Source organism: Haliaeetus albicilla, chromosome 5 (assembly GCF_947461875.1).
Source record: "Haliaeetus albicilla chromosome 5, bHalAlb1.1, whole genome shotgun sequence".
Taxonomy (NCBI): domain Eukaryota; kingdom Metazoa; phylum Chordata; class Aves; order Accipitriformes; family Accipitridae; genus Haliaeetus; species Haliaeetus albicilla.
This window is the reverse complement of record NC_091487.1, coordinates 34,440,507-34,455,838: the sequence shown is the minus strand read 5'-3', so window position 1 is coordinate 34,455,838 and position 15,332 is coordinate 34,440,507. Positions and strand designations below refer to the sequence as shown.

The 15,332-nt window shown below is 42.6% G+C and overlaps 1 protein-coding gene across 4 annotated transcripts in view; it reads right to left on the bottom strand.

Annotated features, from left to right (window-relative positions):
- Positions 1-14,754, bottom strand: part of CDIN1 (CDAN1 interacting nuclease 1) — a 134,131-nt gene extending 119,377 nt beyond the window's left edge. For 3 of the 4 annotated variants that reach the window (XM_069784090.1, XM_069784091.1, XM_069784092.1), the window contains exon 1: positions 14,467-14,754. In XM_069784090.1, coding sequence (XP_069640191.1) covers positions 14,467-14,567 — 101 coding nt within the window. In that variant the 5' untranslated portion in view covers positions 14,568-14,754. The remainder of the gene's footprint in view (positions 1-14,466) is intronic. The other variant, XM_069784089.1, reaches the window with a different exon arrangement.
- Between the last annotated feature and the right edge of the window lie 578 nt (positions 14,755-15,332).

Here is a 15,332-nt window from a genome sequence, read left to right as displayed (position 1 = left end):
TAATACATTACTGTTTTGACACATACAAGAATCAAATTTATAGGTCTCATTCGGCACTTGCTTTCTCTTCTGTGAACACAGAATGGATTCCTGAGGGAAAAAAAGCTCAAGAAGTGAATATTTCAAATAGATGTTTGCAACAAAATCGAGTTGTTTGTCTTGCTGTCTTGAAGTAAATATCATAAGCACTGAATCTCATTAGAAAATGAAAACCAACATATTTGCCTTTATGTAAACAGAAGTTTTCCCTGAAAGTTCCCAGGAAATTCAAACAAGTTTATCTATATATATGGACAGCAAAAGATCTTACCATTTGCTATCAAGTTAAAAAATTAATTCCATACAATCCTTACAAGCAGAATGTCAGTATTGAGTAACTCTCAATGAGCCTGTTAAGTTATAAAAATGCAGAAGTTTTATTTTCCATTGTGTCTCATTATTTGTTTCTTACATCAGTTTAAATAATACCACGGAATGCTACAATGATTTTCACCAACTGCATCCCTTGCAAATGCGCCAAAACCAAACCCAAATCTATGTTACTTATTAAAAACATGATCTATTCCATTCCTTCCATTCACAGTCACCCTTCTCTCAGGACTCTGAAAGCCTGACAGAACAATGATCTGATTCAAATACTGACATCTAAAAGTGTAGGAAATGCAGTTATGCCTTTTGGCAAGCCCTGCCACACTAAACAGAACCACTGTGCATACACCTTTTCCAGCACTGCATCTCTGTTGCTCTACAGCCTGCTGCATAAGGTCCCTCTGCATGAGGGTCAATTGTTTCCAAGAAGATCGCTGCTTTTTCCAAGCATTTTTGTTTTAAGGAAACTGTTTGGATAATAACAATCCTCTTTGCATTCTGTTTCACTTTCATTTTCAATCAGCTCCTCCAGGTATCAGCACAGTTCCTTTCTTGAAGTGCTTCACTCAATGCTTTAAAACACTTGAGGAAGCAGTGATCAGAGTATGGAAACTAAATTTTCTTCATTAAATCTACTGAAGCAGATATTAAAAATGCATTTAATATACTGGGGATGGCTGGTGGGCATCACTGACTGTGACAGGCCAGTTACTGATGAGCTGCTGTCAGACGGCCTTCTCAGCAGGGATCTGTGTCTAAGGCTGCTGAAGGACAGCAATATCTTCCCTTGTGTGTAAGCTCTATTCATCTCCCAAGTATTTACTAAATCACAGACCTCTGCACACAAACCCAGTGTTTCAGCGCATGCTAACAAATGATGGATGGCCTAGTCAATTCGTTATGTCCTGAAAGCGTGATTTCCTGCCATTCCAATCATCAAACCTCTAGAGCCTTCAGAGCTGATCAGACCTGGAGAATATATTTTGCAGGCTCTATTAAAGGAGTAGAGGTTCTTTCCATTAGTCTCAAACTTTTTTTTCCCCCGGCTGATTTAAAGAGAACTCCCTCCTTCCCCCTCCTTCCAACAGCACCACTGCTACCACTCTTATCTGTGTAAAGTATTCAGGGCATGTATCGTTAGTATGTTAGTAAAATAGCACTCCTGGAACACCAGCCAGTTAAAAAGACAGATTTTGTTTGTGACTACTATAAAACACGACAATCTTTTATTTAAATTCATCTATACGTCTTTATTACGTAACCTAGACAACCCCTAAAACATTTTGTAACTTAGCTTCTTTGATCAAATACCTTTTACAGCAAGGGAGTGCTCAAAAGGACCCGTTTTCTTTGTATTTGCCTAGTGAAACATATCAGAGCTCTCTTAATTGTGTTCCTCCTAAAAGCATAAGCCACTTAGGAATAAACTTCCGATGTTCCAAAGACAGGTTAGCTGTCAAAGAAATAAAGCTTCTAGATTTCACCCTTTTCATAGCAAGGCAATATACTTGACAGTCTTTATTCTACATGCTAGAGGAGAAATTTTATTTAGCTTACCTATTCAATGATCTATAGGAGCAGAATATACGTACCTCACACTTCTTATTCTGAAACACTGAGCTTCAAACGAATTAGTCCACAGCTGCTGAAGAGTTAGCTGTCTACAGCACAGCACAGTTTTTGAAGGTAGTATAAGAGATATGAGTAAACTTCAGGTGAATAAGCATTTGGTTACTCTGAAATGCAAAGACCTTGGATTTCTTTGCTTGCTAGGTGTGATCCAGCCATAACCAGCACAAACCAATCCACATTGCCCTACCATTCACCTCAACCTTGACCTGGAGATTAAACTCACTTTTATTGCACACAAAGGTCATCTGTGTTAGGTCAAAATTCAAAGTCCCTTGTCAGCTAAGGTTGATATATTCCAACCTTTCCTACTCTAATGCATCAAATTTTTCATGGTGAGGTCATATTCAGCAGACAGTGTATTCAGCAATTTATCGTGCCATTGTAATATAGCCCAGAATATGATTGTCCCAAAACAACGCATGAATAAAATATTTTCCCCTCTGATGTAGCAAATCCCCTCTGCTCATAAAACTCTAGTCTAGACTTGTTTGCAGGCTTCAGAAGAATGATACAGTATGGACTCTTTCTGAAATACAATCAAGAATTACCATTTTTATCATCATTGTCCTTAAGTACAAGCAACATGAATCTAATGGTATCCTAAAATCCACAAGTCAATTAAAATGCACATATGGTCAGTGTTAAAACTTCCACTTCATCCTTTCTTAACAACCACCATAATCTGGCCCTTAAATCTACAGACATCTGTTGGTCTGTCTGATGACACCAAGCTTGCTTTAGAATGAAATACTTAGAAAAAACAGTGCCACGAGACTTATAATCCTATCCTCCTGGTGATTATCACAACCATGGAATTTGTGAAGTGGCAAAAAGTACAACCAAATTAAACTTCATGAAGCAACACAGTAATGTACGCTGCGACCAAGACAACTCCCACAGCTTTGACATATAAAAGGATTTTCTTTCTCTTTCTTTCTCTCCTTCTTTCCCTTTTTTCTTTCCCTTTCTATCTTTTTCCTTCTTTTTCTGTCTTTTCCTGTCTTCTTTATTTTCCTTTATTCTTTTCCTTTTCTATCTCTTTTTTCTCCCTCTTAATTTCTTTTTCTCTCCCTTTTATCTCTTGCATTTTCTCTTTTCCCTCGTCTGTATCTTTCTCTTTTTAATTTTTTTTCTCTTTTTCTTTCTTTTTTCTGTCCTTTTTTTCTCTTTTCGCTCTGTATTTTTCTTTTTTTCTCTTTCTCTTTCTCTGTCTTTCTTTTCTTCTGTATTAAACAAGAACACCTAACACACAGCTACAACAAACTCAGAATGCATTTTTAAATTATAGGGAACTTATTTCCATGTCTGCTTTAAGAGGCCCCCTCCAATCATTGCATTTCACCATCAAATCTTCAAAGGATATAGGATTGGCTTCTAAGTGGTTTGTATAAATTCTTCAAGGCCAAAAAGGCTTTCCCTTTACTCAGCCAAAATGAATTTCACAAGTGTAATAAGTCCTGTTCTGTGTGACTTTTTTTTTTTATAAAATGAACTGTACTCCCGTACGGTAGCACTGCCTGTATTGGAAGGGGAAAAGGTTAAGAGAGAAGAAACAGACTTACCAGCACTCAAGAATCCAGAAAGTACAACCTTAATTTTGGTTGCGTATTTCAAGCAACATTTCAAGACTAACCTTTAAAATAACTGCATTTGCTAGGATGGACACCATATGTGGGAATGCTTGTAATTCTAGATGATTACACTTATAAAAATTGTAACAGAAAACTACAATGGACTTCCCTCAAAATTAACTTTCATGTCGACACATGCTTATACATGTAATCTGCTTTTTAGTTACTAGATAAAACACAAACAACTCAAAAACCCCTTTCCATCTCTTTCCAAACAAATCTGGAAAGCACCCATGTCCTGAAGACCTAGAATTCACATGTGACAACGTAAGAATTTTCTGTCTAAATCCTGTCTATTGGTATTGGAGAGCCTCAAAACTGAGCAAAACTATATTTCCCATTCTACTCTGAAAGCTGCCACTGCTACCAATAGCTAGCTTTTAAGTATCTTAACATTTAATCTAATGAATAATGGAGGAGACAAAGTTCTTCTGAGTTATATGCTGATTTAGTTAATTTCTGTCACACAATACTTTGTATTATGGGGGAGGATTAGTATCCTTCCTATTTAGGGTCATAGCATAAGCAGTTTTTTAGCAAGACAACCAAATCCAACCAGTTACAAGTTCTTTAAGACTTCATTTAAGTGAAAAGGGAAAACCTGTACCACCCTCTGGTTTAGCCTATCAAAGCTGTAATACCTTACAGTAGATTTCCTACCAAGGGTTCAGATAGCGAGAACATCTTTCCAAAGGGAACAGTATCAGTTCAGTGCTCACATAATTACTTTGTATAGTAAATTTTTATTTAAGATTATTTTGAATAGGCTGCATTTTATTGTAGGTCATTTCTGAAAGCTTGTATATTGTTAATTTTCTTTTCAAATAATGAGCCAAGACCTCTTTCTCATCTTTTATTATCAATCTGTTTACCTGTGAGGTTAAATGCAGCTTCAAGTACATAAAAAATTTTAAATTATTTTAGGCTTTTGCTACATATAATAAACAAAACCAAACAGCAGTGTAAAACTTTGTTTACTCTGAAGTCTAACATGAAAGAAGAAAAAAGAAATACAAAACTTCAAAAATTCTACTGTTTTCATAGCTGCTGTAGCTATATGCTCCAGATCATTTAAACACAGTATACTAGTGCAAAGTATTTGCCACTTCAAAATAGACAGGGTGGAAATATACCAATGACCATTTAGCATCTCCCTCCAAGTCTCTGCATCTCCTACTAAAGTCCACTTTCTTTTCTCTCATGAGCCGGTATACTGAAATTGATGAGGTGGTTTACATAGGCAGAGTGTGAATTTATTTCATTGTTAAGTAGTGAGAATATAGAAACAGCCTAGTTTCTCTACTTTCCAAAATAATTAACCAACTATTCCAAAGAGCAGGGAGAGCAGCAGAAGTTACAAGAATTATGTCAGTTTTGCTATGACGAGAGCCTTTCCAGGCAGAAGAGAGTGCAACTGAAGTGTCACACACTAGTAGGTTGCCTGCTCATAGATAAGATTTCCCCATCTAATGTACCTGTGCTTGAGTCCTCAGCCTAGGGCTCTGAAATCCACATAGACAGCTAGCTGCCCTCTGCTCTTGAGCTTCACTGTCTTCCTTCCTGGGTAATAGTAGCTCCAACGAGCACTAGAGCAGAGGACAAGGAATTCTCCTTCCACCCTGACTCAGTCTCCAGGCTCCATTAGCAGCAGGTACCAGAACACAGAAATGGAAAGGAAAAAAAAAAAAAAGAAAAAAAGAGGGACCTGAAAGACAGCAGCAGTTCTACCTTTCTGTTTCCCACCACAACCATTTTGGGCTTATCAGCACTGCTTGATAATCTAAGCAACAGCACAAAGGCGGAATGAAATTATTCAGGAAAAAGCAATATATTTCCTTGTAAATAAAACTGGCTGGAAGAGGAAAAGAAGAGGCCTGTCCACCCCCAACTCTAAAAAACAAAAAGAGAGGCAATGACACTGGAAAAGAGGAAGAAAAAATGTTAAGTCAGTCTTAAGTGGCTGGTAAAAGAAATAACATTGATGCCATACATTTAAACTTCTTTAGGGCCTTTGTTTCAGTATGAACCATCACTGAGAAAGCGATAAAAATGAGCAAATAATAAACAGATTATATTTTCCAATTTACCTTGTGAGACATTACCATGCAGATACATTTTTTTTTTTTTAAATTAAAAATCTTGTTGGGATGCTTTCCAGGCCCAGTGTCATTTAATAAAGCTATCAGTAATTTGGACAAAGTGCAACATAATTACTGAAAATGTGTGCAAAACCTGAAGTGATATTAAGTAATGAAGAAGACAAGTCATGAATGTAGAGGAACGTACGTCACTTGGTGTGCTCTGGGAACAAAGACTGTGTGCATTCCAATAATCAAACAAGAAGTTACATATGTTAAAACCAAATATCCATACTCAAATATCAAGTATATCAATATGAACCTGTGCATCACGTTTTTCTCTTGCTTATTGGAAAAATAAGGAAGGGGGGGGAAGTTCTTCTCTCATATTTATGCCAGCTTCCCTTACCTCTCTGCGGTAAGCTCTTCCTGATCACTAGGAAGGAAACTTTCACAGAAAGGACACAAACAGGGCAATACTTCTTTGAATAGATGCACAGAAGAAAAATGAAGACCTGCACAGAGCAGCTGCTATAAATTCTAATACTGTGAAATCCTAGTACTCTGAAACTCTCTATAAACGCAGTTTTCACTCAGGCTCAGAAAAGAATGCTTCTTTTACAGGAATAAAAGTGAAGGTACTGAAAAGGAAGTTGGGCTAGAGGCACTAAGTTTGTTTAACTTTAAGTAAGGAAGAGAAACAGTACAGACTCCACTAATTGTGCTATGGAAGAATATAGCACGCCTAGATGGAATGAAATATGTTTCACAACAGTTCAATGCAAGAACTTGAAAAACATGGGTTTTAGAATCTCTAAGAGATGCAAGGCTACTGAGCCAACTTGCACTGCCAGAAAGTTTCTGGAATCTCCAGTTCAAGCACAACGTAGCGTAAGAGATTCAAAGACTCAGAACAGAACCAAATCAGGAAAAACTGCAGAAAACCAAGATAGTACCATAATGAATTGGGCCAGTAAACCTTACACCCTTAGAAAGCTTGGTAGAACCAGAGGAAGATTCAACTAAAAAACCTGTAATGTTCAATCAGAACTGGATACGAAGAAGAGCAGCAAATATGTACAAGGCATAGATTTGAGAAAGGTCCAGTCATTTGTCAATCATGTTCCATTGGTAAGAAGCTTCAGGAAAAGGTTCTGAAGAGAAACTATGTATTCTGCCATATACAGAAGAACGGAGTTTTTTATTTTTTTCCCTGGAAACAACTAAACTGAAGTACTAGAGTATCAGCTTGGGTATGAATCAAACCCCTAGAAGCTGGACTCTTCTGGACAAGTTAAAATAGTCTTTGACTACAGGTAAAAGTTTAAAGGTCTAACCTACATCTTGTTAGCATAAATAGGTAACACTAAGGTGATTCTTATGCAGAAGATTCTACTTGTTGGCAGCTCCAACTACTATTTAAGAGAGAAACAAGCACATAAAAGAAAGAGATTGTAACTTTCTCAGAGCATGTCCTGCAATACTCTACATTTCCTACAACTAGTTCTACAATGGGTAATCAATTTAGACATAAGGTCTCACTGAGAAGAACAGTATCACAGAAGAACATAAGCCCATGGCTAAAGAGAAGGCAGAAGAAAATACAGAAGTTACAACGAAAAACACGAATTATTAGCAAGTAATAAATTCAGATGAGAAACAAAGCAGAAAAGGTGGTACACTATAGAAGAGCACAACACAGAACATACAGAATTATCAGTCCAGTGATTTATACTGTAGTGGAAGGTGGCAAAGCTCAACTACATGAGCGTGCAGACCACACCCAAATGTAACATAAACAGCACATGTTGCAATAATGGGATAAGACTGTGAGGCTACAATAACACAGGAATGTATATAAATTATAGAGGCTGTTAATATGTTTTGGAGGGCTTTAAAGGCTTTGTTTAGCTGCTTAAAAATAGTCGTTCATGATAAAGCAGAACTCATTGCTTGCTTAATGCTTTTGCTTAATGTTGACCTATTCTCTGATGAGAGGAGTAAGGAGATGCGGAAAGCCCGGAGCCAGTTTGAGCCAGGAAAGGGAGACACAGTAACAGCTACCGTAAAAAACAGGAAAGAGAAAGAACCAGCCTAGAGGCGAGAAAAAGGACTCAATAAGAGAGAAGAGGACCCTAGACGCCAGCATTATTATTGGACCAGACTATGGTGTGAGGGGTGGGAACTTAGATTGTAAGGGCATAATTCCCCAGGGATTTTAGTGTTTGGGGTCCCTCTCTGAAGGCACTCAACTTGAGCTGTCTAAATTTGTGCACCAGAGATAGAATAAATTACGCTTTTTATTTTGAAGGCCTTGATTAGAGATTCTGCTTTGGGGAACGTAGGGTCAAGCCTGAGGGAAGAGGAAGTGTCCGAGGGTGAGTGTGTGTGAGGAGTTGGAAGGGGCACCCATCGGCTCACCGGAGTCACCCACTGTGAAGGGACTCCGGTCCTAAGAGTTAAAGTCTCGGGCGGTGTGTGTGCGAGTGACTCCTTGATTGGTGTGTGAATGCTCAGGCAGTGGCTTCTCCCTTAACAGCCTGGCCACCCAGGTGGGACCCTAGGTCAGTCTCGGAACCTCTCGGATCCAGACCTCCAGCTGCTGGCACAGCGTGAGTTCACCTGATGATTTTGGACACGGGAGGCACCGAATTGCTTGAGTGGTGAGTGTTAAATCCCCCAAATCTAAATTCAATACAGAGAAGAGGACAGAATTCAGGAGGGTTAAAGTCCCGATCAGAAAGATTTTAAGGGCTGGTTCAAGTCCTGCCCGGAGAGATTTTGACGAGGGGGGTTTAAGTCCTGCCAGAGCTGCGTAGCCTGATCAGCGTAAATTGCACATGAGTTTGTATGCAGTCTGATCAATGTAAGATGTACAATTGAGAACTGTTGAGAGATTTTAAAGGGCGGTTCAAGTCCCACCCGGATTAAATCATGGATATCATAACCGGAGCAGAGAAGAGGATGCCCTTAGCAGAGATATTACAGAGAAACAACCATGGAGACCCCCAGGATGGTGAAGAAGGAGGGGGAGGAGATGCTCCAGGCACCGGAGCAGAGATTCCCCTGCAGCCTGTGGTGAAGACCCTGGTGAGGCAGGCTGTCCCCCTGCAGCCCAGGGAGGTCCATGGTGGAGCAGATATCCGCCTGCAGCCCGTGGGGGACCCCACGCCAGAGCAGGTGGCTGCATGTGAAGGAGGCTGTGACCCTGTGGGAAGCCTGTGCTGGAGCAGGCTCCTGGCAGGACCTGCAGATCTGTGGAGAGAGAAGCCCATGCTGGAGCAGGTGTTCTGGCAGGACTTGTGACCCCGTGGGGGACCCACGCTGGAGCAGTGTGCTCCTGAAGGACTGCAGCCTGTGGGAGGGACCCACACTGGAGCAGTTTGTGAAGAACTGCAGCCCGTGGGAAGGACTCATGTTGGAGAAGTTTGGGAAGGACTGTCTCCCGTGGGAGGGACCCCACACCAGAGCAGGGGAAGAGTGAGGAGTCCTCCCCCTGAGGAGGAAGGAGCGGCAGAGACAACATGTGATGAACTGACCACAACCCCCATTCCCCATCCCCCTATGCTGCTCGGGGGCAAGGAGGTACAGAATTTGGGAGGGAAGCTGTGCCTGGGAAGAAGGGAGGGGTGGGGGGAAGGGGTTTTAAGAATGGTTTTATTTCTTATTACCGTACTCTGGTTGATTGGCAATAAATTAAGTTAATTTTCCCCAAGTCGAGTCTGTTTTGCCCGTGATGGTAATTACTGAGTGATCTCTCCCTGTCCTTATCTCAACTCATGAGCCTTCTGTTGTATTTCCTCTCCCCTGTCCAGCTGATGCAGGGAGTGATAGAGCAGCTTTGGTGGTCACCTGGCATCCAGCCAGCGTCAACCCACCAGAAAAATACGTATATGTAGTAATGGAACTTATGAAAGGAGGGGAACTGCTGGATTCTTAGACAAAAAAATTTGTTGTAATGAGAAGCTAGTGCTGTTCTGTTCATGCATAAGGGGTTGTTCATAGAGACCTGAAGCTTAGCAATATTTATGTTGATGAATCTAGTAATCCAGAATCAATTTGAATTTGTGATTTTGGCCTTGCAAATCAACTATGAGTAGAAAATGGTCTTCTGATGACTCCATGTCGCACAGCAAATTTTGTTGTACCAGAGGTTTTAAGGAGGCAAGGTTATGATGCTGCATGTGACATGTGGAGCCTTGGTGTTAGACTTTATACCGTGCTTACTGGCTACATTCCTTTTGTAAATGGTCCTGATGATACCTCAGATGAGATTTGGGCCCAAATAGGTACTGGAAAACTCTCTCTCAGTGGTGGTTATTGGAGTACTGTTTCAGATACAGCAAAGGACCTTGTTTCAAAAATGCTTCATGTTAACCCACCCCAAAGACTGACAGCAGCCCAAGTCCTCAGTCACCCCTGAAGAGTTCCTCAATACCAGCTAAACAGGCAGGATGCTCCCCATTTAGTGAAGGGTGCAGTAGCAGCAACTTACTCTTCTTAGAATCGTAATCAGTCACCGGTTTTGGGAGCCAGGTGGCCATTCTACTCTTGCTCAGAGCATTATTTTTTATAAGGAATGTTTTTTTGGTCCCCTAAAATATTCTTTGTTACAGGTAGAGATAGACCGTTTACATTAAGTACTTAACTTAAACAATCTGTTTATATTAGCACTATATACTTTGTGCCATCCAATGTTTTATACGTTTTTGGAAACAGTTCTCCTGGATTAATCAGTATTGTGGACAGCTCTAAAAGAAGCTTGACTCTTAAACAGCTATTGAATGTAATACTATGAATATGTATTTGTCCTTGCCTATGTCTTTTCTACATTTCCATGTTTTTGACGCTGCATGTCATATTATGAAAATCAGGATACTGTTTATAGTGATCAAAATTTAAACAGTAGATCTCTCACCATACACCAGAACGCTGAGGAAATACATCGAGATTCAGAGAGAATAAAAAAGGATGGAGAACATAAATGGTGGGAAGCATTCTTGGGATGGTCGCCAACTGCGACGGGAATCCGGAACCATATGTCACACCCAGTAGTAGTTCTGTTAATGCTAACTGTATTATGCTTGCTTTTAGTTTTGATATTATATATGAGAATTTGGACAGTGATACAACATACAGAAAACCCTCAGACAGTCGTCTGGATGCATTAGCAGGTATGCTAAAGAAAATCAAAGGGCGGACTGTTGCTTCGGGGAACCCAGGTCGAGTCTGAGGAAGAGGAGTCAAACGGGCCACCCGTCGGCTCACTGGAGTCACCTGCTGTGAAGGGACTCCAGTCCTAAGAGTTAAAGTCTCGAGTGGTGTGTGTGCAACTCCTTGATTGGTGTGTGAATGCTTGGGCAGTGGCTTCTCCCTTAAGAATACGTTAAGAAGCTCAAAGGAACTACGTATCAGTGATCCAATACTGGCAGAGATTTATCATGCTTAGTGCTCAAAATTACATTTTGATAATCCTCATGTCATGCAAAAATCCTGCTGTTAAACCTGAACACATTTAGAAGACAACTGCTAAGCATGTAACAAATAACTTAAGAATAAATAAATAAATAAATAAACAAATACATTGGTAATTGCCAGGCGTGGAATATGAAGTGCAGCACTAACAGAAAAAGAACAGCAATTTGAGTCCTGAGCTTCTATTTTTGCAAAATAACTGGATTTTAAGAAAAGTACACTAAATCCATGTTGTCTGTAATGTTACAGAATTGTAAAAAAATAAAAGTGTCAATTCTTGTATAAAGATACTTATAAACAGTATCAGAAGCAGTCTAATTTTTACTATTTGACATGAATAAATCACATGGCAACACCCTTTTGAAGCAGTAATCTCATCTGCTGAAGTAGTTCAATAATAGTAAAGAACAAACTACCCTGTTAAAAAATTATTTAGATTCACAGGTCATGTTGGCAGCCACTACACAGCATACCTATGCATACTAAATTGTGGCAATAGTTTATGGAAATTACTAATGACTTTTAGAGAGAAATTGCAGAACAAGAGCAGGCCCATAACAAAGTGTGAAAGATACTTTACACAAATAAGGAGCATAAACTGTGAGTCTTCAAGAAGCACAACAGACAAGGGAGGAACCAATAGATAAGACAGTATTAGCAAGAAACCTGAGCAGATTAATGCTGAAATCCAAAGACTCTCAAGATCTATGGGGCAGTAGGAACCAGAAATGCTTGAAAACTGTGAATTTATGTATTGTATTACCAGTGGAATACTGTTACTTCCCAGGGAAAGATTGAAAGTGCAAGGTGAAAGCAGCTATTATGGAAGTTAGTACTTTCCAGTTTGAATCAGCAACTATTACCACATAATAATGACAAACTGGTTATGGACACCTTCATCACATTGCAAGTGCCACGAAAGATTCTGGAATATTTTCTTAAAAAGACTGAATTGGAAAGTTGGGGTGGGTGGGGAAGGCGGTTGTTGGTTTGTTTGATTTTGGTTTTCATAAAGAAAAAAAGCATCCAGAATGACACAGGTTCTAGATTATAAGAAACTTATTCCAGTTATAAAACATCACTGAACAAGTCTCTCCCTTCAAACTTAAAATGGCACACAAGTTTACAAATCTCTCCAGCTGGCCTCTTCTACAAGATAATGGTTATAGAGACTGCCTGTTTTTCACGTTATAACACATTATCTATTTCAATACATCTCCCTTGCTGCTAAAGCAAGCAGTGGCCTTGGAATGCCCTTTTTTTTTTTTTTAACTGCATCTCAAAATCATTATCCCAACATATTTTGCTACTTCAAACTTTTTCTCTGAGGGTCTTCTGCATCTGCCCTGCTATAAGAAATAAACAAAAAGACAACAAACATCACTTGCTGAGCCATTCACAGAAAGGAGACATGCAGACCTCCTCAAAATATACTTGATAAGACATTTTTTATAAAAAGGTATCAATTCATTCATCATTCAGATAGAACATTTTAGCCTTCTCCCAGGTTGGACAAACAAAATTCAGGAGAGGCCTACAAGCAGAATTCAGAAGAGGACATTCTCGTCTCATAATGTGGATAACAAGATAACAGTATATTAAGCCGGCAAATCATGGAAGCAACTACTGTAGCTAATCTCTGTTTTTCAGTGTTCGCCAAACCTGAGACAGCTGCTTTAGAAAAAACATAATTTTTTCCTGATATAACTCTACATTGTTATTAGTACGTAGTTTTTCAGAAGTCATCAATTTCTGAAACTGAGGAGTCAATGGTTGTTTTGCAGGATCAAAGGAGTGGACTGGGAAGTAAAATGTATCAGCAGAAAGTCCTGGTCCTTATTTTCCCTATTACAGACACTCATGTGCCTATGCATCTGTCTTGGAAGCAGGTTCCTACACACAGTGACTGACCTGGCAGACCAACCCAAATTCCAACCTTCTTTTAAGACAGCTTTATAAGGAGACTAGAAAAAGAGAACATGCACGTGTGTGTGCGTGCACACACACATATATACGCACAAACACTCTCTTCTAATTTCATTAGCACCAAAGTGATAAAGCCAAGTCTAAGCTCCTTAGACACATGCTGTCACAGTAAGCGATTTCCCAAGTTGCAAAGTACTGTGGAAGGTGAGCTTGGTTCCCAACAATGCAACTCGCTCAACCAGCCACATTGCTTTAGCATCGCTTCTCTGTCACAGGGCTATTCCCTCAGCTTGATTTTTAACTACATTACACACTTTCCTGAACAGGAGAAGATTTCACTGGATAGTTTAAAAGCCTAAGCTAATGTTGGCTCTTCATCCAGTTACTGTAAGTTACACACAACTTCAGAGAGTTTCCTCAGCCACACTTGTGGTAAGACTAGCAAGGCTCACTCAGGAAGCATGGGAACGATTTTCTGTTTTACTGATTTCTCCCTCTCACCAAAGTAAGCACAGCACTTAAACCCCTACAGTTTTCTGTATTATTTCTGGTGATTTTAGAGACAGTACCACTCCTTCCCCCACAGAACCTGATTTGGTTTCCTGTCAATTCAGCACTAGCACTCCTTCCCCCAAACCTGAAAAAAGAGAAAAACCTGGCAACATGTACTTTACAACTTGGCTGTTGCTGGCAATAAGCAAATTTCAGCAATGAAGATCAGTACACGGAGCATATGCCATCATGTACACTTTTCCATGCTAGCCTGTGGTCACTTGCAAATGTCTTTGACCATTGAGCCTGCAGCTCAGGCGAGGAAGCAGATGAACGCTCCAATTTAAGATGACCCCTTTTCCAGCCTTCAGCTGGAAAGCAGCACCACGTAAAGAGTTACGGGCCTGGACCGCCCCTTCTCCCTAAGCCACAGGGGCAGAGGTATCGCAGGCCGGATTCCACCCTCGGTCTCGGCCACAGAGGAACGGCCTGAGCCCGAAGGCTTCGTTCACCTAAGAAGATCTACTCGGTGTTTAAGAGACAGACTCATGAAAGGACTCGAGAGCTTTCATTTGGACGGGTGGCAGGGGAAGAGTCCTTTATTTTGTGCCAACTCCTCAGGTCGCAGAGAGCGAGAAGTACCCTGCTCCTAGCCGGAGCTCTCGCTCGCCGTCGATGACCGTGTGCGTGTCCAAGTGATTTTGTACCGTGTGGGGCCTGGAACCGGGGGGGCACCGGCTGGAGCTGGCGGAGCGGCCCCCTGCGGCCCCTCGCCCGCCCGCAGCGAGCTCGCAGGCCGCCGCCGGGGCCCGAGCCGCCCGCCCCGCGCCGGGCTGCGGCCCCGGAGGGCGGGAAGCACTTACCTAGGGAACTTCTCCTTCAGCTTCCTCAGGCTCTGCCGGGTGGGCTGCACGTGCCCCAGGAACTGGGCTATTTCATCGTACTGGGCTTTGGTCAGCTTCATGCCTCGCACCGCCTAACCCCGCGCCGCCGGGCCTGCGCGGCGGCGGGAGGGGAGGAGGGAGCGAGCGACCGCCGGCACCGCGGCCGCGCCGGACGGCGAGAGGCAGAAGGCCAGTCACGGGGGGGAGGAAATCGCGGCGACCCCGGGGTGCCCTTTGCTACCAGCCCGCTGCCGAGGCGGTCAGGGGCGGCGGCAGCGGCCGCCGCTTCCCCCAGCTCCGCCCCGCGGGCCGGGCGGGGCGGTGGGGGGGGGGCGGGGAGAGCCGCCATCCCGCGCCGCTCGGCTCTGCGCAGCCGCGCAGGCGGGAGGGGAGCGCGCGGCGCTGGGCCCCGCGCGGAAATGGCGCTGCCGCGGGGGCGTCGCCGCCCTCGTAACCCCCGGGTCTCGCGCAGAGGCCGTCCGCCTTTGCCTCGCCCGAGGGCGGAGGAGGGCGCCGGCCGCCTCACGGCCGAGGAGGTGCCCGCTCTTGCGCCCTGCAAGCCGAGGAGGTGCCCGCTCTTGCGCCCTGCAAGCCGCTGCTTGCGTTAACGTCTGGGAGGGCGGAAGGAGCTGGCGGGGGGGCGGCGGCGGCGTAGGGCGCCTCTGCTGCGCCCTCGGCCCCGGGTGCCCTCGGGCTGAGGAGAGCGGCGCGGAGCGGAGCGGGTCGGGTCGGCGCCCTGCGTGGCGGTCCTCTGTCGCGTGCGGTAGCGCGTGCCCGGGAGTGGGGTGCGTAAGGCCTGTTGTATTACGGCTTTAAAGTGTGATTTTCAAGGCCCTTTCCAAAAG